The sequence below is a fragment of the Cyanistes caeruleus genome, chromosome 16 (assembly GCF_971803275.1).
Source record: "Cyanistes caeruleus chromosome 16, bCyaCae1.hap1.1, whole genome shotgun sequence".
NCBI lineage: Eukaryota > Metazoa > Chordata > Aves > Passeriformes > Paridae > Cyanistes > Cyanistes caeruleus.
The window spans coordinates 8,073,546-8,098,209 of record NC_141716.1 but is presented as its reverse complement, the minus strand read 5'-3'; the positions used below and the strand labels follow the sequence as shown (position 1 = coordinate 8,098,209).

At 59.9% G+C, this 24,664-nt stretch overlaps 2 protein-coding genes across 57 annotated transcripts; one reads left to right on the top strand and one right to left on the bottom strand.

Moving 5' to 3' along the window:
* Positions 1-65: 65 nt before the first annotated feature.
* MMP9 (matrix metallopeptidase 9) lies at positions 66-14,252 on the bottom strand. 7 transcript variants are annotated; one of them, XM_086852920.1, is made up of 16 exons: positions 13,994-14,210; positions 10,243-10,492; positions 9,039-9,224; positions 4,386-4,602; positions 3,944-4,182; positions 3,464-3,612; positions 3,133-3,261; positions 2,878-3,051; positions 2,629-2,802; positions 2,324-2,497; positions 2,032-2,187; positions 1,621-1,945; positions 1,407-1,546; positions 1,145-1,295; positions 944-1,047; positions 66-658 (listed from the first exon to the last, which is right to left on the bottom strand). In XM_086852920.1, the coding sequence occupies exons 4-16, from the start codon at positions 4,524-4,526 to the stop codon at positions 549-551; spliced, it is 2,166 nt and encodes a 721-aa protein (XP_086709046.1). In that variant the 5' UTR covers positions 4,527-4,602; positions 9,039-9,224; positions 10,243-10,492; positions 13,994-14,210; the 3' UTR covers positions 66-548. The 7 variants fall into 7 exon arrangements, with proteins under 7 accessions (XP_086709046.1, XP_086709043.1, XP_086709041.1 ...); XM_086852917.1 differs by lacking the exon at positions 9,039-9,224 and having other exon boundaries at positions 14,041-14,210; XM_086852915.1 differs by lacking the exon at positions 9,039-9,224 and having other exon boundaries at positions 13,994-14,206.
* ZNF335 (zinc finger protein 335) lies at positions 14,164-24,150 on the top strand. 50 transcript variants are annotated; one of them, XM_086852886.1, is made up of 28 exons: positions 14,164-14,428; positions 14,888-15,119; positions 15,453-15,726; positions 16,104-16,181; positions 16,408-16,737; positions 16,872-17,003; positions 17,082-17,240; positions 17,354-17,609; positions 17,715-17,892; positions 17,973-18,085; positions 18,266-18,284; positions 18,491-18,607; positions 18,695-18,771; positions 18,851-19,011; positions 19,136-19,365; positions 19,443-19,551; positions 19,630-19,724; positions 19,849-20,129; positions 20,239-20,377; positions 20,448-20,837; positions 20,928-21,070; positions 21,402-21,532; positions 21,974-22,077; positions 22,201-22,278; positions 22,468-22,551; positions 22,717-22,782; positions 22,956-23,037; positions 23,400-24,150. In XM_086852886.1, the coding sequence occupies exons 2-28, from the start codon at positions 14,919-14,921 to the stop codon at positions 23,513-23,515; spliced, it is 4,143 nt and encodes a 1,380-aa protein (XP_086709012.1). In that variant the 5' UTR covers positions 14,164-14,428; positions 14,888-14,918; the 3' UTR covers positions 23,516-24,150. The 50 variants fall into 50 exon arrangements, with proteins under 50 accessions (XP_086709012.1, XP_086709005.1, XP_086709002.1 ...); XM_086852879.1 differs by having other exon boundaries at positions 14,217-14,428; positions 23,397-24,150; XM_086852876.1 differs by having other exon boundaries at positions 14,217-14,428; positions 20,236-20,377; positions 23,397-24,150.
* Positions 24,151-24,664: the final 514 nt, after the last annotated feature.

Genomic DNA, 24,664 nt, shown 5'->3' with positions numbered 1-24,664 from the left:
GCCCCCAGTACACGGTGGTTCTCCAAACCATGGCCCCAATAGCTGATAGAACACTCGAGACCGTCTCCAAAGAATTGTCTTTATTACAAATGGGCAGGCAATTGGCAGAGGGGGTGGTTGGCAGAGTGGGCAGTGGGCAGGAATAGGCAAAACCACATCTCCCACCCTCATGTGTCTCCAGGCACCAGCTCCCAGTGGGGCTCAGCCTGACCTGGCATCGCTGGCTCAGGAAAAAATAAATTTGTCTCGAATCCATGTGCGGTTTGCACCAGACAAACGCCTCTGTGCAGTGGAGCTGGCACTGGCAGGGGTGGCACAATGCCAGCTGTGGCAAGAGTCCTTCTCCCCAGCTGGTGCTCCCCAGGCTGGGCAGCCCCCAGGGGGTGACCCCAGGACCCCCTGTCCCTTTCTTCCAGGAAGATGGTGACCTCATCTGGGGCTACCCACAGCCACAAGGCTCCCAGGGGTCAGCCTATGAGACAGGAGCCCGCAGGCTGGGAGCAGTGGGCAGGGAGCAGCACTGGCAGAGCCGGTGGCTGCTCAGGCCTTCAGTGCTGGGGACACTGCAGGATGTCATACTTGACGTAGCCCACCCGGTCCACCTGGTAGCGCGGTGTCATCCTCCAGTAGAAGCTGCCCCGGCAGAAGTGGTACTTGCCTGGGCAAGGAGGGGGACAGAGGGATCGGAGGGTCAGTAGGAGTTTGGCCATACAAAGACCCATCCCGATGGCTGCCCAAGCAGCTCAGGCACATGGCACCCTACAATGTGCTGGCACCTTGCCAGCTCCACCACAAGGACCCACCAGGGCTGACAGCATGCCCTGTCCCAGCGCCATTCCCCACACACCTGAGCATCCCGAGCCAGGAACTGGAGCAATGCCACGAGAGGCTCAGGTAGCCCCAGGCCTGAAGACACAGCACCCACCCACCAGGTTCCACTCACCTTGGTAGAGGAACACATTGCGTGCATCAAGGGGAACGCCGGTGAAGACATCGTCGGTGGCTCGGGGGTAGCCCTTGTCCACCCTCTGAACCTTCACATCCAGCCTGTAGGACAGCAGAGCCGTGCTCAGGGCTGCTGGGACCCCCCTCCCTTGCCTTGCCAGGGCTCAGGCAGGCACTGCTGCTCTCCAGTCCTGCTCACCTCCAGTAGCTCTCCCCACTGAAGAGCAGCACTTTGCCGCGGCCCCGCTGCAGGGCCCCCGAGAGGCGGCCGGCTTCCTTCCCTATACCCAACTTCTCGATCCCCCGGGGGCCCAGCACACTCTTCCCAGAAAACACCCAGAACTGCCGACCTGCAGTGGGAGATAGTGGGGGTGTCAGACAGCCCTGAGAGCTCCCAGGCTTTGCCAGGCTCCTCCCACGCCCCGTGGGACTGGGCCAGGGGCAGTGGAGGCAGAGCTCACCAGCAAAGAAGAAGACCCTCTTGGTGAGCAAATCCTGGAAAACAGCATCGATGGTGTCTGGGAGGCCAGGCCAGGTATCAGCAACAGAGAAGGCACCCTGGATGCCCGATTTCCAGAAGGACGAGTAGGTCCAGTATTTCCTTGTGGGGAAGATGAGCTCAGTTTGCCACAGCCCATGTCCCCCACATCCCACCTCACCAGGGCAGCCACTCACCCATCCTTGAAGAAGTACAGCTCCCCATTGATCTCTGTGATAGCATCGAAGTTCTTCTCCATGCAGGCATCCCGGCTGGGGTCCACAGGAATGGGTCCTACTGTGGGCTCTGGTGTCTCCTCCTCCTCCTCTTCAGTGGTGGAGGTGCTGCCAGCCTCTGTGGGCATGGGCTGAGACTCCTCTGTGGGCATGGGCTGAGGCTCCTCTGTGGGCATGGGCTGAGGCTCCTCTGTGGGCATGGGCTGAGGTTCCTCTGTGGGCAGGGGCTGGGGCTCTTCAGTGGGAGCAGGTGCAGGTGCAGTGGGCTTAGGGCCAGAGCCACGACCTGAGTGAATACAGGGGAGGGCATGAGGCTGGAATCAGCTTGGTGCTGCAGGACACTCTGCACCCAGCTGCAGTACAGCTGCTCACCATAGAGGTACTGAATGCCCTGGACATCATCAGGGTGTAGCTGGAAGTCCTGGATGTAACTGTACATAGGGTACATCAAGGCCTCACGCACACTTGAGTGATCCAGCCCCAGTGAGTGTCCGAACTCATGGGCAGCCACCAGGAAGATGCTGTAACCTGGGAGAAAGCACTAGCCTAAGTGCCTGGTGGGCCACAACAGGGCAGGACACACCATCCAGAGGCTGTGGTCCCCACAAGAAATGTGACAATGTGGCACGAGTCTGGGAGGCACAAAAGGCAGAGGGGCAAGTACCTCTGTCAGGGCAGAAGCCCCACTTCTTGTCGGTGTCATAGTTGCTGGTGGTGGCACACCAGAGCTTGCCGTCCTGCCGGCCCTGGCTGGTGCAGGCACTGTAGGACTGCCCCAGGAAGGTGAAGGGAAAGACGCACGGGTCCCCCTGGGAGTTGCCACCGATCACCGCCGTGTCTGCAGCAAAGTGTCAGTGAGGCTGTCCCTGGCCCCTGGCTGCACCGGCCAGAACCCAGGACAGCGCAAAGATCCCTCATGTGTCCACCCTGTGTGCCCCCTCCTCCGCATGCCCCCCTCCCTGCTGGCACCTCGGTTGGGGCAGAAGCCATATTTCTTGTCCTGGTCGAAGCTGGAGGTGGTGGCACACCAGCGGTAGCCATCGGAGCGCCCATCCGTGGTACAGGTATCGTAGGAAGTGCCATCAAAGACGAAGGGGAAGACGCAGGGGGCTCCATCACTGTTGCCACCATTGGTGTAGAGGACTGTGTGGTGAGGGAGAGTGAGGAAGGCCCCAGGCACCGTGGGGCTGGGCAGGGGTTATGGTCACCACTACTCACGCTCGCTGGGGCAGAAGCCGTATTTCTTGTCCTGGTCATAGTTGGAGGTGGTGGCACACCAGGGCAGCCCATCCTTGCGCCCCTCCGTGGTGCACCGGGAGTAGGAGCGGCCCTCGAAGATGAAGGGGAAGTGGCATTCAGCTCCATTGGCATTCCCGTGGCGGGTCTTCACCACTGCTCAGAGAGGGGCGGCTCAATGCTGCAGCTGGGGCTGGCACCATCAGACCCCCCCAAACCACCACACCCTGCCCTTACCTAAGCCAGTTCCCAGTGTCCAGAACTCATCGTCATCAAAGTGGGCATCGCCCTGAATGCCCTGGCCTGGGGGAAAGGCGTGGGCCAGGAGTCCGTCCTTGCCATCGAAGGGGTACCCGTCCCCATGCTCTGCAGAGAAAAGCACCCTCAGCTGGACCTGCCAGAGGAGCTCTCACATCCCCAGCATGCACACAGACACCCCTGCACACCTCCTGCATGTGGGGAGCAGGGGGCCTCTGGGCACAGCCCAAGGAGACATGGGATGTGGATCCCACACTCAGGGTACGTCCCCAGGCCCCTCCTCACTCCCTGCCTGCCCAAAGGACATCACCTTGGCTGCCAAACATGATCATGATGTCTGCCTCGCCGCTGTATATCTGGGTGAAGGTGAGAGGGGTCACATCGCTCCACACTTGGAATGCTCGTCTGAAGGCATCATCGATCACAGCACGGTCCAGGTCAGGGGAATAGTTTATCACCCTGCCAGGGAGGAGAGGGTCAGTGCTGACAGCTCCCCTCCTCATGCAGGAGTGACTCTGTTCTAGGAAGGAGCAGACCCCCACCCCCAAAGGTGATAGCAGTCACCACCACCCTTGACCTCCCCTAGGGCTCAGGTGTTCAGGGCATCAGGGAGCAGATGGTGCTGCCGTCCCGGCTTGGCCCTGGCAGCACTGAGACCCAGCTGTACAGGCAGCACCAAGCCCAGACAAGGACTGAGCAGAGGCTGCCATCCTCCTGCTCCCTCAGGCTCTCCATTCTCCTGGGACCATCACCCTGGGGACACAAGGGTTAATCTCCAGAGCAGACTCACCGATAAGTCAGGTCCATGTGGTCCCACTTGAGGTCCCCCTCAAAGGTAAGGAAGGTTCCCACGTCAGGGACACCGCAGCGGGGGGCTCGCATGGCTTCCAGCGTGGCAGCATCCAGCTCTCCTGTCTCCTCTAGGCCCAGCTGCTTCTGCATCTTGAGCAGTGCCTTGCCCAGGGACACGTGCCTGCCACCAATCTTAGCCTCTGCCTCCGTGGTGTAGCCGAACCTCTGCAGGTAGCGCTGTGGAGGAAGGGCAGCCAGAGGGGTGAGTGAGGCAGGAGGGGGCTCCAGCAGCCCCGGGCACCCATCCCAGCTGTGGTGCCTCCCTGAGCTCAAGGACACTGACTGCTCTCAAGCCGTGCCTGCAGCCCCTCTCTGTCAGCGTAGGTGCCCCTTGGGGACCTGAGTGCCAGGAGGGCACCACGGGGCCGTGCTCCCCTCACCTCTGCCAGCTGTAGATCCGGCAGAGTGCTGATCAGGTCCCCCGGGAAGGTGACAACCGCCTGTGGCTTGCCCTGGAGAGGGGCTGCACAGCAGGAGCCAGCCAGGAGCCCGACGACAAGCGGGGCCAGGAGGAGTGCCATGGTTCGGCGGTGACAGGAGGGATGTGGCTGTGCTGGTCCCCGCTGTCTGCTCTGGATGCCGCCGGGCTACCCGCTCCTATTTATGGGGTGGGAGGGCAGTGAGTCACCCTCAGACCCCTCAGCGCCGACTCACGCTCCCTTCTCCCTTCCCACGGTGACGAAATGCACACTCCATCTCTGCCTTAACTGTTTCATCACCTTGTTTACTAAACACGCTGCGTTCCACAGCCACACGAGGACAGGAAGAAGGAGAGTGGCTGGGTAGCTGCACCGGGCCACAGCACAGCACTGAATGACCACCCTGGGGCTGCCCTGCACAGGCACTGCCCTGCTGGCCCCAAGACCATGGTAACTGTGGGGACAGCAGGGCATCACTGGAGGCCAGCCAGGTGCTCAGGACCCTGTAGCTGTGTCATCACACCGGCTGACACTGAGCTTGGCTGGCCAAGGGCTGAGGGTGCTGGACCCAGACCTGCAAGGGCCTGGGTGGGCATGGGAGCAGATAACAGTGGAACCCCCACCTAAGCCCCAGTGCCTGGAAACTACCTGCCTGGGATTTGGGAGCTTGCACCCTCACCAAGACTCTGCATCCTTCCCCACCACCCCAGTGGGTCTGAGTGTTTCCAGCACTGGAGATGCCCATGGCTCCTCACCCCATGACCTCTAAGCCCACATGCCAGCAGTTTAATGGCAGAGCTTCCTGGTACCAGAGGCAGTGCCTGCCCAGGAATGCCCCACCTGGGGCCCTGGGACATTAGGGGTGCCCTATCCTTGCTGCACTGCTCTGCAGGGTGCTGCTGACTCAGGTTCCCACCCAGTACAGCACAGACCTTGCCATGGGATGGTGTTTTCCTGCTTCTCCCAAAGTGCCGATGCTTGTGGGAACGAGAGCAGTGAAGGGGAAAGCAAACAGGGATGAGGAGAGAGGGGAAAACAGATGGCAGGGAACAAGGCGCAGCGTCAGCGGGGGGGAGGGAGGACTGGTGTAGCCCAGCGAGGCTGCCTGACACACAGGTCCCAGAGCAGATCCCCTATCCCAGCTCTCACAAATCCCACGAGCCCAAGGGGTCCTCAGCTGGCTCATCAGGAGGATCTTCCCGTTCACCCCACTGCTGTTACTGCCTGTCCTTCCAGCTCCCAACAGTGCCAGACTGGCTCAGCAGTTGTCCCCTCCCAGTATCCCCCAGCTCTGGCTGAGCCAAGCCAGCAGCTCCTGGCCCAGCCAAAGGACAAGCAGGTTATGCTGGCACCCAGCACAGCTGGGGCCAGTGAGAGGTCAGGGCTGTGCTCCCCATGCCCTTGAAGACGAACCCCTATGCCCAAGGGAGGGCTCATCCCTGGGGCAGCATCACCTGCCAGGTGCCCTGTGCTGGTGGGATGCATCCCAGGGCCACGGCTGGCTGGGCACAGGAAACTCACCGGCAGTGTGGGCTAAGCTGGAAGGAAGCAATAATGAGAAATCAGGGGGTTGCCTCACTCCCCCACCACAGCCCTGCAAGAGCAGCCCCCATTCCCTGGCACAGGAAATTGCTTCACAAGCAGCCACCATCCTGCACCCGGTGTGACAAACACATCCAGACAAGCATTCCCTCATGGTGGGACATAGCCCAGAAACCCTGCAGCCAGGTCACCCTACAGCCCCCTCCCACAGGGTCCAGCCTGCCCCCTTGTCCCTGTGATGGCCCAGCTCTTCACCAGGCAGGAGGCAGTGGCTCTCTGTGCTCCCTGCCTGACTGGGAGCTGAGGTGAGGAGGGCTTTTGCCAAGGGGCCCTGAGCTGGTGGCTCCTGAGGCATTTGGGGAGCAGGCACTGCTCCATGTCCTCCACTTTCCAGCCTGCCAGGACCTCAGCCCACAGCACAGAGCTGTTGTGGGAGCTGGATGCTAAATATCCCCTGGGAGGATGAACCTGCAGGGCAGCCCCAGCAAGGAGAATTCTGACTCCAGCTCTGGGATACAGTCAGAAAGTCAGATCCAGCTCTGGTCTCTCTGTCACTGTGGCAGATCCTTTGGCCTTCCCCATGCTATTCCCATCCCTCATTTCCACTACATGCAGAAGCTGCAGCTTCAACAGCAGCTCCTGGGCACTCTGCCAGGGCACACCATGGCATCCTGTGGCACCCTGAGGGCAGAGCCACGGCCCAGCAGCACGGAGTAGTGCTGGCAGAAATGGGTCTGCAAGGAGAGTGGGGCCTCAGAGCAAGTGATGGCAGAAGGAGATGAGGTCCAATGCCCCACACATTGTGCATCAGCCCCAGCAGGTCCTCGAGCTGGGCAGTGGGAGCTCCAGTGGGGGGTTGCCAGCCACAGCTCTGCCCCCGTCCTGGCCGCTCCCATTGACTCACCGCTCACCAGCTTCCTCCTGGAACCATCCCGGGGGAATTTCTGGTGACTCTCTGGAGGCTCGTCAGGGAGCAGGGCCAGGGCAGCAGGGAAACCCCCATGTTTGGCAGTGCTGGCAGCCTCTCTGCCAGGCAGGGAATTCTGTGGGATGGGCTGGCACCGCTGCCATGAGCCCTGTGCAAGGCAGCCTCAATCAGCTTGTCTATAGGAGCTGGGTCGAGGCACAGGCTCCTCAGAAAGCACATGTGTGGAGGGAGGCTTGGGGCAGCCGCTATGGCTGGAGGGAAGGAGAGGAGGGCAGTGGTGATGGGGCAGTGCCACAGGCAGGAGAGGGCTGTGGATGGCAGAGACCCAGGAGCTGTGCCCAGCCCAGGTTGCCCATGGCCTTTTTTGCTCCCAGAGCCCCTGAAAGGAGTGAGATGGAAAAACCCAGGCAGACATCCTCCAACCCAGACACTGGCCGAGCCACGAGGTTGCCGGTCACCACCGTCGCTGCCAAAAGGGGAAGGAACAGCCACCGCAGCCCCTTCATACACCCTTACTCATGGCCACTCTCATGAAGACCCTCTGTGGGAAACTGGTCCAGAATGTCAAAGGGGACTGGTGCCTGCCTGAACCCCTGCCCAGGTCAGAGTCTGACAGGACACAGAAGCAGCTCTGCAAGGCTGCAGGTCAGCAGGCTGGTTGGGTCAGCAGTGAGGTTTGGGGGACTCAAGCTGGTGGGGAGCTGAGGAGCCAGGGGACACCGAGCTGCCACAGTCACTGCTTCACACCCAGGAACCCCAGGAAGGGGACAGGGGTACACAGGAGCAAAGAACAGGCACAGGCGTGTGGATGGCATCAGGTGCCCTCCCAGCATAAGCAGGAGTGTGGTGGCAAGGGGAAGTGGGGGGAAGAGAGTCAGCATCTTGTGTGGGTGAGACAGCACTGGATTGGGGAGAGCAAATGCCGGTCGCACTGGGAATACGACCTGTGCAGAGGGAAGGGAGCACTTGGACTTGGCAAAAGCCTCAGGGAGAGCCAGTGCCACACAGCCACCACAGCACAGCCAGACACCCTGAACAGTGGGCAGGGCATTATTGCATGCCTCTAGCTGAGCCAGGCAGCCACTGATCCCACTGCCCTGTGTGCCCCAAATCTGTCCCTGTCCCATGGGCTCTGCACCACTCCATGCCCAGGAAGCAGAGCTAACACCCCAGCACTGGCTGCCATAGCCAGCACCAGTCCATGGTATGCAGTGACTGGAGCACAGGGACACTTGGCATGGGAGCAGGACAGGGCACAGGGAGCAGCTCTGCGTCAGAGGTTCAGAGCCCCTGTTCAAGGGTTCCAGACAGAAACAACATTCCTGCACACACTTCCCGTATCTGCTGTCCCGGCACTGGGCCCTGCGTGGGCTGGGGCTGCAGTCTCCAGCTGGGCCCAGGACCCTTCCTGGCAAACCACCCTGCATGCCACCGACCCACAGCTGTCCAGCACCAGCAGTCCCTGGCCCTGCACCCATTCTCTGCCTGCCCCAAACTCTGTGGATACACTTTGCTTGCCCCTTGCCTCACCTGGGGAACTCCCCACCTCTCCGCATCCCCTTCTTGCCAACCCTTCACCCTTGCCTGCCTGGTGTCCTGCCCCCCGCAGCCCCTTACCCCTTAGTCCCAATGCTACCCAGCCCTGCTGCCCCCAGCCCGATGCTGCTGCTCCCACACCTCTTGTCTGGGTGAGGATGACGTGGCTGTCACCGGGAGGCTCACTCCTCCCTGCAGGCACTGAAACCAGCGCTGCTGTGTCACCACCCATCCCAGCTGCAAACCACACATGACGGATCCCCTGCCTGCCACACTGACTCCCGGTATCCAGGTGGGCGGCACAGTCACCTCCTGTGTTGGGCTGGGACATCCCCCTCCGTGCCCACCCTGGGAACTCCCCTTATCTGTTGGGGTCCCACTGGAATGCTGCAGGAATCCCACCCAGAGCTCCATTCACCAGCTGCTGGGGCTGACAGCTGGCACCATGGCACACCTCACACCAACACCACCAGCAGCCTGCTCCAAACATCACAAGGCTCTTGTACTTCAGGACTTCTTTGTAAACTCCATCCTATCCCTTGACCCTCCTCCTGCCTCAGCTTCTGCCTCCAGCTTTGACCAGCCTTTCTTCTCCCAAACTTTCCCACCTGCTGGGAGCAAGACCACAGGGTATTCAGGCAGGTGAGAGGGACACAGGGTCCAGGTCAGCTGGGGAGCATTTGGGAAGGGGTATCCATGGGCAGCCTCGTGGCCATCATCCCCTCAGCATCCCCTCTTGAGCTGGATCAGCTCCATGGAAACATCTCCTGTGCACCAGAGGAGTGAGGCAGGAGCTGGGAGGAGAGAAGGGCAGGACAGAGCTGGGCAGCTGCCAGCTCCAGGGGACACAGCTGCTGCGGTGAACCATCAGCACCATGGCACAGGACGGGTGGGCAGCACTTTGTTCCCAGCAGTGACATGGGCACAGCAGCTGCCTGCTAAAACAGGAAGAGCAGCAGTTGTGACAATGACAGGGAACCTGACTGTGAGCGAGGGGACAATGTGCTGCCAGGAATCCATGGCTTTCAGCAATGGAGCGGCTCGGGAATAAGGAGCGGGGGTTTGTGGAAGGTGGAATATGGGCAAAACTGGTGGTATTTAATTGTAAACTGCGCAAAGCAGAAGGAAGGGCGGTAGATGCAACACGTTTGGATTTCAGTAAAACATTTGACAACTGTTCCAGCGCTTGCTGCCAAATTAACTCAGAGCAGCTCAGTTGTCAACACAGGCATATGGACAAAGCCCAGGCAGCCCAGGAATGGCACATAGCCTGGCTGTCTGCCAGGAGCTGCCCTGGCCACACGACCTGAGACCTTTCAAAACTGGGCATGGTGTGAGCAGAAGGCAGCACATCCTGGGCTGAAGGAACACCAGGATGGACAGAGCTGCCATGCTGCCCTGGCAGAGAAGGGCTGGAGAGCACGCAGGCAAGAGCCAGCAGACCTGTGAGAGCTGCCATGCCCTCATTGGGAGCAGCCCCAGAGCCTGCCTGCTCTGCCCTGGGGTGCTGTGACCTCCTCCAATTGAGGGGCTGGAGCAAGGGAGACTCAGCAGAGCAGCCTTGCAGGACCAGTCGTGGGCAGGGATGCAGGACTGGCAGGGTCAGGAACCCCACAGCAGCACCAGGTACTAACCCCCTGCTCCAGGAGTGCTCATCCAGGCACAGGCCCTGTGCCGGGGATGAGAGCAGGGGACAGACAGAGCCCAGCACAGCCGAGGCCTTTGGGGCCCTGCTACATACACAGTTTTCTGCCCACCTTGTTTATTTTACTTATATTTCAGTAATTTGCTGATTACCATTTTTTAACTAACCAGCAGTGATGAATCAGCAGCACGGGAGAGGTTGGAAACTGGTGGCCTTGGACCGTGGCTCCAAGGTCTCAGGGTCTGGGAAGGAAGCCACAGGATCCCTCCAGAAGGGGAAAAAAAACACTCAGCAGTAGCAGCAGCAGTTCTGGCAGGCACAAGGGAGCCAGCTGTTTGCATCCAGCAGCTCCAAGCACATCCTGGAAAGGCTGTTGATAGCCCCAAAACTTTCAGGAATGGCAGCCGTGGCACTGACCTGGGTGTGGGACAAGACACATGAGAGAAGGAATGCATGGCTCGGTGCCACCATTGCTCCGTCCTGGGATCAGGGCAGGCATTGATGGCACAAGAGGAACAAGGACACACCAGGAGAGCCCCTCCATGCCCAAGGTACAGCCACCAGCAGTACCTCCAGGGCCAGTGAGCTGCCTCCTGCCATGAGGACCGTATCTCACCATCAACTTCCACATGCTCCTCCACTGGGAGTGGCTCCTGCCTGTCCTGGGATTGCCTGCCTGAGCCCAAGGGTGGCATTATGGCTGAGGTCACGGGTTCAGCCACAGCTTTGGTGGCCACAGAACACAGGCATTATCCTATGGCACTCCCACTCACGCCAGCGCTCTGGGAAATGGGGATCCCAGCAGAAACAGCCAACACCGGGGGAAGCTTCTCACCACAGAAGCACCACCCTGGCACAGGGCAGAGGGGCTGAGGCAGTGCCTAGCAGGAAGTTATCCCAGCTCTCATGGCCACCCTGGCATGGAGCAATCCCCCAGGAGTGCCTCAGGAGCCTTCTCCAGGAGCCAGCATTGCTGGGAAGGCACAGAGCAGTGAGGCAATCTGGTGTGAAGAAAAACCATTTCCTGCAGCAAGGGCTGCTTTGCTCAACGTTTTACAAAATGTGCTGATGCAACTGCCCTTCCCAGGTGGGATATAAATACAAGCCTTGATGTGGATTCGTGCCCTGCAGCTACACAAACATCGCAACAATGTTTTCTTTGAAAAGAAAAAAGAAAACAAGGAGGAACAAACAGCACAGATGACAAAATCACTGGCAGTGGAAGTCCGAGGTTCGGGTTGCGGGGAGGGGAAGCTGAGGCTCTGCCTCGGACACCGTGCTCAGCACAACCATCTCCTATTTTGGGACAATGACCAGGGCCATGAGCTCATGGAAGAGCCACTGTGGGAGCTGGACAAGTCCACTCACAGCTCAGCAAACTGCACTGGGAAGGGGACAGCCTGGCATGGCTATGGGGCATCAGCAAGAACAAGTCCCTGGCTGCGGTCACCCATCACTGTGCACCCACCCTGCCTGAATGGCAGCCTGGCTGATGGTAGCTCCTTCCCAGCGCCGAAGAGCATGGAGCTGGGAAACCTCCCTGGGCATGGGACAGCCTGTCAGTGCAGCCCATCAAGCAGCCTGATAAAACCAGCCTCATACTCCGCCCAAGCTTGAGCTTTGTCCTCCAGGCACAAGCGCTGCGTTGTCTTCTCAGCCCGTTCCCAAAAGGCCTTTAACCTGCTGCTCCCCCCACTAAGGTATTTGGACACATACCCAACACGTGTTGCAGCCATTTTTGGATTCTCTTTAAGCCTCTTGCTGAGATTTCCTTGTGTTTTCTTTGGCTCTGAAGTGATTTCAGGCTCGGAGGCACAACAGCAGAGAATTATCAGCAAGAAGCTGTGCCTCTGGAGCTGAGGACGGGAGCCGTGCTCTGCCTGCCCTGGAAATCCCCCGCTCACCCTGCTCGGGGGCACACAGCATTTTTAAAAATAGCAGGTTACCCATCACAGCAAAGCTCTGCTTGGGACAATTCACTGAGACAGAGGACATGGGGCACCTCTGCAGGGTGATAGGGAAGCTTGACGCAACTTTCCATCAGCCGAGCCAGCACCAGGAGGGTTTGTGTGAGCCCCTGAGGCCCCTGGAGCTCAGGCTGTTTTGCCCTGCAGCCATCACTCCTTGGGAAAATCCTTCGCTTGTCTCACACAGCAGCTGACTGAGGGCAAAAAGAGGAAACCTGCTGGTCTGACACAAATCCATCCTGCTTCCTCTACCTGGCAGGCAGCTTTAGCCAAGGGTTCCTCTGACACCACTCCCCCTCCCCAACAGAAACACAGAGCTTCCCCCAACAGGGAGCACAAGGGCATTCCAAACCCAGACAGAGCCGGTCACAGGCAGTCCTAGGCTCTACCGGCGTGAGGTACAGAACTATGGAGAGGGGACATCAGGCACAGGAGCACCTCCCTCCCATCCTCCCCAGCTCCACTTCCCCCACTGAGCTACACAGGGCTGCTTTAAAAAGCAGTAGTAGGAGAAAAAAGCTCAAGCCCTCGGTCTTTCTGGGTTTCTGACACGACAGTGACGGCAGCAGCCGGGCGCATGTGGGGACTCAGGCCTGAGGCTCTGGCAGCAGCGCTGCGGCAGCAGAGCTCAGCCAGCCCGGGGATGGATCTCACCGCTGCTGTCTGCCCATGATGGATGAGGGCATAAACCTTTCAAGGATGCATTTAATTAGCTTGAAAAAGAGCCGGAAGGTGCACACACAGCAGCTGGCGGTGCAGCTCCTCTACTGCCTCTGCCGGGCACACGGTGTCTCCGGGAACTCTCACCTGGGGCAGGACACATGGGACACACGGAGCCCCAAGGAAGAGCCCGGGGCTGTGGGGGCTGGATCCAGGCACCGCCTGCCTCGCACCGGAGCAGAGGCACAGAGGCACCAGCCAAATGCTGCAGAGTACTGATCCAGCCCAGCACCCATCGGCTCGGATTTCTGGCAGGCTACGTCCATGCTCACAGACTGCGCCAGATGAGACACTGTCTGTCCTCCAGCAGCTGGCACCATGTCAGCACCGGCTCCGGACTGGCCATCCTGGCCAGTGACACGATGGAACTGCCCACCCTGACCCGCACTGCGGGCTGGCCTTGTCTGAGTGGCCCCGAACCAGCTGGGATGCAGAGCCCTGACCCCCTTACCCCTTGTGTTTCTTCCACAGGGACCCAGAGCCAGGGTCAGCCCACCATGGCCCAGCCCCAACAGAGCTCAGGCACAATACAGCTGCCTTTCCTCCAGAAAAAAAAACCAGGATAAAGCCGTTCTCTTTAGAGCACTGCAACATGAGAAAATATCAGTGGGAACAAGGAGCCACCTGAGCGTTTGTTAAAGCCATCATCATGGAGCAGAGGCCAAGTCCAGGCCGCTCACAGCTGCGCTCCACTGGAGGATCTGGAACAGCAGCGCGATCAGCAGTGCTGCAGGGAGCTGGGACAGCAGCAAAGTCCGAGCACATCCCTGCAGGGAATGCTGTGGCATCGGGAGGTGGCAGGAATGCCCCACCACTGGCAGTGCTCTGGGAGCCCACAGTGAGGCCAGAGCAGCCCCCCAGACTGTGCGCCCCAAGCGTGGGTGCAGCCCGACTTCACCCCAGATCAGGTGCCCGTCACCATCTGCTCTGGAGGAAACCGTCCCGGAGGGCGGAATTTGGTGAGCGAGAGCCCATCGGAATGTGTCTGCTGTTCAGACGCAGAGCTGCCATCGAAAGAGGCAAGATTGGCACCAAGGAACAAACGGACAGGAGGTGCCATTCCCCGCCAGAGACCGAGGGGGAAAGGGCCCAGCAGCCTGAGGCTGGGCCGCCGCCGGGGCTGAACGCGACAAGGCCCCGGGACTCGCAGGGAAGGGCGCGGCGGAGGTCCCGCGGCTCGGCCAGGATCGGACGGCCTCAGCCCAAAAGGCCCGCCGGTCTCAGCGCCCACCTCGGGCTATGGAACGGGAGCTGGAGCGCCAGGGCTGCACGGCTCACCCGAGGTAAGGACCTCGGCTGGGGGAACACGCTACCGGGCCGGGCCGGGCGGGAAACGGAGGGAGGGGAGAGAACGGTGTGACCGCACCGACCGCCCACACTCCGCTCCCGGCCCAGTCCGGCCGCCACTTCCGCCTTCCCGCCACGTGACCAGCGCAACCCGGCGCGACGCCGACGCTCAGGGCCCGGGCGCCGCTTCCTGACGCCATGACGCAGGTCCCACCACCGCCGACCCTTCCGCAGGAAAAGTAGTCCCCGGCGGGGCGCCGAGGCCTCTCCCCTCCCGCGGGGGGCGGGCGGCGCCGGGAGGCGCCTGAGGTGGCGGCCGGGACGAGGAGTGCATCTCCACTGCAGCGAGCGCTGCAGGCGGGGCACGGGCTGGGCGGCAGTAAGTAGTCCCAGCGCGGGTCCAGCGCCGCCATATCACTGCGCGGCAAGAGGGCGGGGGGGCATGGCGGCCGCCGTGGTGCCGGCTCCGGCGGGGACACGACTGGGCCGCGGCGAACTGGGTGAGGGCACGGGTTGGTGGGCGGGCGGCGGCGGCGGCGGGACCCCCTCGCCCCGGCGTGGCGGCGGCTCCCCCGCCCCGGCGGCACCGGGGCCGCCCCGCCGTGTGCGCGCGCGCGGAGGCGGCGGGGGGGACCCCGCGGCAAGATGGCGGCCGAACGCCGGGCGTGGCCGCGGGGCATGACGGGACCGGGGGCGCCAGGCGTGAGGCTGATCGGGACCGCCGGGAATGGGCCCATGGCGGCTCCGGGGCTCCGGGGCCCCGGGCCCGCCCAGCTCCGCGGTGGACCGGGACAGCGGGAAGTGGGTGGCGGTCCTGACGGCGGCGGTCCTCTCGCAGGTCGAGCGTAGCGGGTCCCGGCAGGGCGGGCATGGAGGAAAATGCGGTGGAGAGCAGCAGCGACGCGACCCTGCAGGCGGCCCGGGAAGAGCCCACCGAGAGCGGGCTGGGCGTCGGGAGCTCGGAGGCCGTGTCAGCGGACAGCAGCGATGCCGCCGCCGGGCCTGGGCTCCTCTCCCGGACCGATGACTCCTGCGTGGGGCAGAGCTCCGACAGCAGCGGCGTCTCCTTGGTAGGTGCTGGTGGGAAGGATGGGGTGGCAGGGAGGGCAGCCGTGGTTCTGGTTCCTAGGGGTTTCTGTAGACATTTCTGACAGACTGAGTTTTGCGGCATTGTCATACCTCTGGTCCAGCATCTGCTTGTCAGTCTGAGGAGCAGAACTCCCCTTAGTATCAAAAGCAGCCCTGGGGGTCCAGGTTTTTGTCAGTACCAAAGGATTTGCTCTGATGCCTTTCCTGGAAGTTTTGCAGTGATACATCGGGTCATTTGCATAAGCTGGCTGCTCCAAGGGCTTGGGCTGGCGAAGGTGTCTTACCTGAGCTCTTCTGGACTCTTTATCTGCCAGGAAGAGGTCTCAGAGAGCAGCTCCAGCACAGACACCATTCCAAGGATTTACCTGCCAGACTCATCCTCTATTGCCCAATCCACCTTGGTCTCCAGTGTCTCCACTGTGAGCCAATCCATCATGGTGTCAGAGTCCCCACAAGTCTTGGTCCACTCCAGTGTCGTCACCGATGGAGCCACAGTTGTGTCAGACTCCACTGCATCCACTTCCTCAGATCTGGGTTCAGCCATTGACAAAATCATCGAGTCCACAATTGGACCTGACATCATCCAGAGTGAGTGTGTGCTCCCATGTGGAGATGGCTTGGTGGGCTGGGGAGGGCGCTGCCACTGCACCAGACCTCAGGAGGTGGGGGGTATGTGGATATGGAATTGTTAAGGCTGGAAGAAGCCTCTGAGATCATTGAGTCTAAGTGGTCAGCAGGGTTTTTTCTTCTTGCCTTGCTGCTGTGTCTGGAGGGTTTGGTGAGGGGCTCATGTTGCTGGATGGCATTCCTTCTGTTCAGCAGCTCTTTCAGCCCAGAGCAGGCTCCATCCCCAGAGCCAGACCCTCCTCACACCTGGCTTCTGTCTGAACTGGAAGAGCCCCAGTGACTCTACAGCCCCTGGATCTGGCAGTCACCACTCTGCTCTCCTCTCCTCTCCCTGCCAGGCTGCATCGCTGTGACCAGCGCAGAGGATGGAAGGGCAGAGACCACACAGTACCTCATTCTGCAAGGCCCTGATGATGGTGAGGGAGCTCCTTGGGCTGTCCGTGGTGGCCAGCTCTGCCTCTGAGCCTTATGCCACTGGAGTGTGGCCTGGAGTGGGTGTTGCAGCTGTATCAGCCACAGTGCTTGTGTACCACTGTCCTTTTGTGAGCCTGTTCCTGAGATTCAGTCCTGTGCTCCCTCTACGGGTGCAGCCTTGGATGCAGGTGAGGGTTTACCCCTTGGCTGAGTGGGTTTTGGTTTCAGGTGCCCCCATGGTGTCCCAGATGGCCACTTCTGCTCTAGCCAGCAGCTTGACGATAGAAGCTGTTGCTGATGGACCTACCTCCACGTACCTTGACCAGCCTGGCTCTTCAGAGCCTTCAGGGCAGTTGGAAGTGCTGGAGCTGCCTACACAGCCAGACCGAGCCCAAAAAACAGATGGTGGAGATGAGCTGGACCAGCCAGACTTGGAGACCCTGGAAGAGATGATGGAAGTGGTGGTGGTGCAGCAGTTCAAGTGCAAGATGTGTCAGTACAAGAGTGTCTCTAAGAAAACATTGATCAACCACATGAAAGAGCGTCACTTCCAGCCAGGTGTGTTCCAAAGGCTGAGGGACACTGCAGACAGGCTCTGCTCTCTGCTGGGAAGAAGTGAGAGAGGAGCTGGAGCATAAGGGCCTTTTCTGGCACAGTCTGGTAAAGATCTTTCACCCTGTTCTCTGTGGCAGTGGGTTCAGCTCTGGCTCTGAAGAAAGGACGACCACGGAAGGTGGGAGCTGTTCCGAAGACTGAGGATGAGGAGGCCCCTGAAGAAGAAGATGATGATATTATGGATGCTGGTGCTATTGATGATCCTGAAGGTAGGACTTGCCCTCCCTACATCTTATGTAGCTTAGTGTTTTTCTCAGTTCCTGATGTTTTGGGGCACTTGCTTGCAGAGGACAGTGACTACAACCCAGCTGAGGATGAGCCCCGGGGGCGACTGCCCAAGTATGGCCGCATTGTCCCCACGTCCAGTGAGGAGAGGCCACGTCGACGCCCAGGGAGACCCCGCAAGCTGCATCGTCTGGAGAATATATCTCAGGATATGCCAGAAGGTGAAGGAGGCAGGAGGCAACAACCCTGTTCAGGGGTGGAACAGGGAGTGGTGCACAAGCTCCTGGAGCCGCAGCAAGAATGTAATGGAACTGTGCTGTGTCCTATGAAACAGGAGGGGAGGTGGAGCCCTTGGTGACGTCCCAAAGCACACCGAGCCAGGAACTGCAGAACTTGGAAGCAGCCAGTTCCTCTGGTATGGAGAATGGGACTGGCGAGAGCCTGGCAGAGCCCGGTATCAGCCAGTCTGACTCCGAGAACAAGGACCCTTCCTCCAAGGACCCCACCTCCATCGGTGCTGAGGATGCAGATGTCATCCCCCGGCGGCGCGGGCGGCCCTCCCGCCGCTTCCTGGGCAAGAAATACCGCAAGTACATGGGGCGCAGGTGAGGGTGTGCTGGGCCCTCTGGCCTGTGCCCAGGGCCAGTCCAGCCCATTTGTCACCGCAACTCTGAGCCCTGTTCCTGTTTCTACAGGTACTACTACAAGTCCCCCAAGCCCCTGATGCGGCCCTACCTGTGTCGGATCTGTGGCTCGCGGTTCCTCACACATGATGACCTGCGCTTCCATGTCAACTCACACGAGGCCAATGACCCGCAGCTCTTCAAGTGTCTTCAGTGCAGCTACCGCTCCCGGCGCTGGTCCTCTCTCAAGGTGAGCTTCATCTTCCCTGCCTCAAATCCACAGACTGCCTGGCAGCCCCAGATCTCATGGCCCTGGTCTGCCTCTTACAGGAGCACATGTTCAACCATGTGGGCAGCAAGCCCTACAAGTGTGAGGAGTGCAATTACACCAGTGTGTACAAGAAGGATGTCATCCGGCACTCCACAGTGCACAGCCGGGACAGGTGAGGGCAGCACAATCCTGGGAACTGAATAGCACTGACAGTGTTCTTCTTGTCATGGAGGATTCCATGGCTGCCCCATCCCCTGACCCTTTCAAAAATGGAGAGTTTTGGTGTCTGGGTATAAGGCAGCTTGGCCTTGGGGTGTGGCTGACACAAGCGGCTTTTCTTACTTGTTTTCAGGAAGAAGAGAGCTGATCCGGTGAGTCTGAATACTCTGTTGACTTGAATCTCAATGCTGTTATATGGGAAGAAGCACATCTGGGTCTTCCACAAGATCTCAATGCCTTGTTGAGTGCATTGTTTCTGGATCTCTTGAGGAAAGCCAACTCACATTCTCCAGTGGGGAGAGGGTAAAGAAACTGGTGAGTTCATCCAGGTGATCTCATCTTTATGCTCTCCATCCAGCCACCAAAGCTGAACTCCTTCCCATGCCCTGTCTGCAACCGTGTCTACCCAATGCAGAAGAGGCTTACGCAGCACATGAAGACACACAGTACAGAGAAACCACACATGTGTGACAAGGTGAGGGGGGTACAGCAGGTGGGGAGGGGCTGACAGCAGGTGAGACAGGGCAGGAGGTGAACACTGCTTCACTTTGTTTCACCACAGTGCGGGAAGTCCTTTAAGAAGCGTTACACCTTCAAGATGCACCTGCTGACGCACATCCAGGCCATTGCCAACCGCAGGTAGGAGCCTGGCATGCCTGGGCAGAGCCTGTGTCCCGCTCCCCCTCAGCAGGTGTGACAGGTGGCTTTGTCCTGGCAGGTTCAAGTGTGAGTTCTGTGACTATGTCTGCGAGGACAAGAAGGTCCTGCTGAACCACCAGCTGTCACATATGAACGATAAGCCCTACAAGTGCAGCGTCTGCAAGTATTCCACCTTCCGGGAGGACTTCCTGGTCTCGCACATGGCAGTCAAGCACACAGGTGAGAGGAGCTGTTTGATCGATGTCCTGCACCCTCCCTTCTCCCAGAGACACTCAGAGTCTGTCTGCCCTCCCTGCCACCCCTTGGGGACCTCCTGCATGACTCCCCCTCCGGGTCCCTGCAGGAGGGAAGCCGTTCGCTTGTGAGTTCTGTCACTTCACCACCAAGCACAAGAAGAACCTGCGCCTGCACGTGCAATGCCGCCACGCTGACTCCTTCGAGGAGTGGGCACAGAGGCACCCCGAGGAGCCGCCCTGCCGCCGCCGCCCCTTCTTCACCCTGCAGCAGATAGAGGAGCTGAAGCAGCAGCACAGCCAGGTGCAGGCACCAGCTGAGCCAGAGGCCAGCCCACCGGTGAGTGCCATGCCTGGCCCCAGCTCCTCCCAGTGCTCACTGCCCACTGTGCTGTCAGCTCTCTCTCTCTCATGCAGGCACCTCTTGGCCCCATCACCTGCCACACCGTTCAGACTGTCGCAGGTGCAGAGCCCTCTGTTCTCTCGCAAGGTTCCTTGGAAGGGGCCACCATCATCTATGAACAAGGTACGTGAGCACTCAGTAAGGGGGTTGGATGGGAAAGGAGGTAGGTGAACTCCTGCCTGACCCTTCCTCATCCCCCAGATGTGGCTGGATCAGCAGAGCTGGCCACGCAGACGGCCCTGGATCTCCTGCTGAACATGAGCGCCCAGCGGGAGCTGGCCACTGGCTCACTGCAGGTGGGCAGAGTCAAGGGGAGCCGGGCCTGCTGGGGGCCGGCGCAGGGAGGGTTCTGAGCCCTGTTCTGCTGCAGGGGTGTCTTGCACAGCCTTGCCTCTTTGGCTGAACTGCTGTATTGTGCAGGTGGCGGTGGTGAAGCCAGATGACCCAGAAGAGACACCAGGCCCCTGTGAGCTGCAGGCACAGGAGGAGGACACAAAGGTGGACTCTAAGGAACAGCAGCAAAAGTTGGTGATGCTGCACATGGCAGAGCCTGGGCAGACACTCGTGCAGGAGGCTTATCGGGAAGCAAGCCTGAGTGGCTCGGAGCTGCAGCAGATCACCATCCCCTTCAGTGGAGCAGCAGAGTACAGCATCATTGCACCCATCAGCGAGGAGATCCAGGCTCCTGGCACGCTGTACAGGTCAGCTGTTTGGAAAGAGTGGGGAGAGGGAGGCACTTCTGGCCTCCAGTAAGGAGGTTTTAGTGGTGAGGAGCAGGCAGATCCTCCCTGACCCTGTGCTCTCCAGCAGTGAGGAGGAGAGTCCTATGGAGACGTCCCACACAGTTGTGGTGAGCGGAACTGTGATGGCAGAGGAGGCGCTGAAGGACCATAGCAATCATTACATCATGTCATCCAGTGTTCCAGGGAGCCAGTTCCAGACCATGGAGGTAAGGATCTGAGCCTTCTCCCCATCCCGAGCAGCAGTGTGAGCAGATGTGACTGGTGTTTCTCTCGCAGCCCCACAGCGGGGATGCTGCCTTTTCCTCACCTGCGGAGGGCCAGGAGGCACAGCCCGCCGGCATCAAGTGGCCCCTGGTGCAGTGTGTCACCAGGCAACTCCAGAAGGACTCATCTTTATCCCCAGCATCCGAGGGGCAGGAAGTCTCATCTACAAAGATCAAGTGGCCTGCAATCCAAGGCATGACCAAGAAGTTCGCATGCAAGGTTTCCACAGGCAAGAAGCTCTCATGCAAGATTTCCACGGCCAAAAAGTTTTCATGCAAGATTTGCACAGCCATGTTCACAGGGAGAGCGGAGATGGAGAGTCACAAGAGAGCCCACATTGGGCCCAGCACCTTCAAGTGTCCTGACTGTCCCTTCACTGCCACACTCTGGCCAGAGGTCCGGGTAAGTTTCCTGGTGCAGAACAGCCCTGGGATCAAGGGGTTTGGAGAAACCAGGGGGGTTTCTGATGCAGCACTTGTCCTCCTGCCCCAGAGCCACATGGTTCAACATGCCAACCTCCGGCCACACAAGTGCCCCCACTGCAGCTTTGCCTCCAAGAACAAGAAGGACCTGCGCAGGCACATGCTGACCCACACCAATGAGAAGCCCTTTGCCTGCCAGGTCTGTGGTCAGAGGTGAGTGATGGTTCTGGGCTGATCCTGCTTTGGGAGATCCCACAGAGTTCCACAAGGCTCTCTTAGCAGAGCTGTCTGCCTGCAAACCTTCCCCAGATCAGCCCATTAGAGGAGGCAGTGCCCTTGGGAATGGTTCCTGTTGCAGGTGGACCAAACTTTGTGTCCAAGGAACCTCTGCACAGGAGGGTTCAGTCCCTGGGCACTGATGGGAACATGCTGGGAGAGGGGACAAGCCATGTTGTAGGATGTGCTTATGGGGCCTGTGGCCTGCAGAGAGCACAGGATCCTGTGCTGCCTGTGGCACAGTCCACCTCACTCTGTCTCTCCATAGGTTCAATCGTAATGGACACCTCAAGTTCCACACGCAGCGTTTGCACAGCTCAGAGGGCAAAAGGCCAGGGCCAGCTGCCCAGCAGACCATCATCCTGAACAGTGACGAGGACACCCTGGCCACCCTACACAGTAAGACATGTCCCTGGGACCAGGGAACATGTGGATGTCCTACATCTGGAGCACCATGTGGGATTCACCCAGCTTGTGGGTCCCGTGGGGCTAAAGGGCCAGGAGAATAATCCTGCAGTTGGGATTGCTGGTGGAGACAGAGATAAAGGGGCTGGGCACAGGCAACTGTGCAAAATGAGGGGGCCTGTGTTCTCTCCAGGCTGGTCCTGGTAGATAGTGCATGTGGGAGCAGCTCACACTGGAAGCAGAGTTCAGGGTCTGACCTGGAGGGTGTTTTCTGCCCATAGTTATTTAGCTCTCACCTTGTGTGAGCAGAGCCCAGAGACTGCCCTGTGCTTTTCACTGGGGCAGATATCAGGCAGTGGCCAGTGGGGAGCAAGGCCATTATCAGCCCTGGCAGTGTCCCCAGCAGCATCCCCACCAGCTCTTCCTGTGTTACAGCAGCTCTGCAGGCTGGCCAGGCTGTGCTGGCTCCTGAGCGGCTGCAGCAGGCTCTGGGGCAGGAGCACATCCTTGTTGCACAGGAGCAGAGCGTCACCAGCCAGGTGAGCTGAGTCTCTTTGCCTCAACCTCCAGTCCTGTGTGGCCACTCCTCACAGTGGGGGCCTCCTGGGGGGCTGGGGTCAGGCTCAGCCCCATGACCACATGGGCACTTCCTGACGTTGCAGGAGGAGGCAGCCTACATCCAGGAGATCACGACTGCTGACGGACAGACAGTACAGCACTTAGTGACTGCTGACAACCAGGTGAGGGAACATGGCCCAGGGATGGGAGACTGCCCAGTGGGAAGAGCTGGCAGCAGTGGGGAGAGCAGAGGAAGAGCTGAAGGCACTGGGGTGGTGCAAACAGGCACAGGAAGGAGACCAGATCCCAGCTGTTATAAGGGGGGTGGGTAGTGGTGACCTATTTCTGGATCTGAATTCTCTTGTTTGCAGGTTCAGTACATTATTGCCCAGGAAGGCGTCCCACACTTGCTTCCTCAAGAGTATGTTGTTGTCCCAGAGGGACATCACATCCAGGTGAGCTTCAGACTGTCTGCTCCCTTCGTGTGCTAGGTGGGGCTCATGGCATATCCTGTGTAATGCTGGGCCTCCTCCTGCTCCCTCTTGCTTACCCTGGGTCACAGCATTGCTGGGGGCCTGGGCACGCACAGACCCTGCTGCAGCCTCACTGATTGTCCTCAGGTACAGGATGGTCAGATCACCCACATCCAGTACGAGCAGGGTGGCCAGTTCCTCCCGGAGTCACAGGTAAGGAGCCAGGCATAGTGGCAGGAGCTGGAGGGTGGGTCTGAGCCTGCAGTTGGAGAGGGATATGTGAAATAGAGGGAGCTCATGGGCTGGTGCCTGAGTGCAGCAACCATGGCTGGAGGGGCTCCAAGAGGAACCTTCCCCTCAGGGATTCCCTATTTTCTCCTCTGTAGATCCAGTACATGCCCGTGTCACCTGAGCAGCAGCTCGTCACCCAGGCACAGCTGGAAGCAGCAGCACACTCAGCTGTCTCAGGTAGTAGCAGGGCCCTTTGTCGGAAGGGGCAGTCCTCCCAGGGTTTGGGGGTGCCAGTCCTGTTGCTGGAGTTGGCAGCAAGTCCTGCAGCAGCCCTTGGTGGGAGGGCTGGGAATATCGGGTTTGATCATTGTTCTGCTGCTAGCCATGGTGTCAAAGGGCAGATATTTGCTGGTCCCAGCCTGTCAGTTCTGGAACGGGGTTAGCCGGAGCTTGGCTCCGTGCTGGAGCCTCACATGGGCAGGGTCGCCTTAGGTCCCTTCCCTGGGGACAGGCGAGGAATAGGGAGGGGAGCCCTAAGTAGCCACCAGCTCCCCCTGCCCTCAGTCAGGGGCAGCACTGACCCACCTCCCCTGCAGCAGTGGCGGATGCGGCGATGGCCCAGGCACAGGGTGTTTTCACCACCGAGGCAGCAGCGGAGCAGATGCAGCAGCTGCAGCCGGGGATCCACTACGATGTCATCACGCTGTCGGACTAGCACCGAGCAGGGCCGTACCGTGCCGGGCAGGCGGCCGCACCGGCAGCAGCCGCCCCAGCCAGCAGTTGCCTTATTGTGCCAGGGCTGCGAAGGACACCCCTGAGCCACGGTGCCACAGACACAGCCAGGGACACGCTGCTGCTCGGCCCTGTGGCGTGGGAGTCCTGCACCTCCCCCCAGAGACTGCTCAGCAGCCACGGGGGCAGCCCTCGTGTGGACGGTCTCTGCCTGTTGCACTTGATGGTCTGAAATCCCTTTTCCTGAACGGTCTGCATGGGCAGCCATGGATCAGTGCCTGCCCAGAACATGAGGATCCTGGGGAAGCCGTAGGGCTGGGCACAACTGTGTGCTGCAGTGCCAGAGGCGAGGTGTGTGCAGCCACAGCCACTGCTCCCCACAGCCATGGGGCCAGTGGTCCTAGTGTGCCAGCAGCCAGCCCTCCTGTGTTAGCTCCAGCCTGCGGGCAGGCAGCAGCAGGGCTCTGGACTGGAGGAACCCAAGGAGAAGGAGGCAGAATATGCTCTTTCTTCTGAAGAGGGATGGACTCTCATGTTAGTCCATTGGTGATTTTTGGAGGGGTTTGGCTGTGACATTCTCAAGCTTTGACTATGCTTATGAATAAAAAGGGATGGAGATCCGTGTGTGTGTGTGCCTGGGGGTGCAGGGGACGGGGATGTGACAGCCCAGCCTCAGCGTGGCTGCGGGGCTGAGGCACACAGGTCTGGGAGCCGAGCGCCGGGCTGGGCCACTCACTGCTGGCAGATGCCCTGGGCTATCAACTGCCTCCCGCCCGAGTGACCTTGACTCCTGGGAAGTGAGCCGGGCAGCTGGGACAGCGGTGGGCTTGGGGCTGGAGTCATGAAATTAATCGAGTGGTAAACAGCCTAAATCCCGTGTAACTCTGTCCCGAGCCACACAGCACCCTCCTGAGCGGCTTGTCTGGGCCTATTTACATGCGATTATAACAGCTAATCGCAGAGTTTTAGTTCTCTGCTCCTGCATTAAACTGATTATCCATCGAGGGGAAAAAGGCCGGGAACCACCGTGGCTCGGTGAGAGCCTCTGTGAAGCCTGAGCCCCGCGGGGGTGGGGTGATCTCTTCTGGTCTCTCCCTGCCCTCCTGCAGGGTACGGCGATGGCACCGGGGCC

Bases quoted from the DNA above. Each gene is read 5' to 3' on its own strand.
- MMP9 (XM_086852919.1), bottom strand. From the start codon at position 4,526: ATGGCACTCCTCCTGGCCCCGCTTGTCGTCGGGCTCCTGGCTGGCTCC. The intron at 3,052-3,132 runs GTAAGGGCAGGG...CTCTCTGAGCAG, and splicing joins GACACTGGGAACTGGCTTAG to TGGTGAAGACCCGCCACGGG. The intron at 1,296-1,406 runs GTGAGCTCTGCC...CTCCCACTGCAG, and splicing joins GAGGGTCTTCTTCTTTGCTG to GTCGGCAGTTCTGGGTGTTT.
- ZNF335 (XM_086852860.1), top strand. From the start codon at position 14,919: ATGGAGGAAAATGCGGTGGAGAGCAGCAGCGACGCGACCCTGCAGGCG. The intron at 22,783-22,955 runs GTAAGGAGCCAG...TCTCCTCTGTAG, and splicing joins AGTTCCTCCCGGAGTCACAG to ATCCAGTACATGCCCGTGTC. The intron at 23,038-23,396 runs GTAGTAGCAGGG...CCTCCCCTGCAG, and splicing joins AGCACACTCAGCTGTCTCAG to CAGTGGCGGATGCGGCGATG.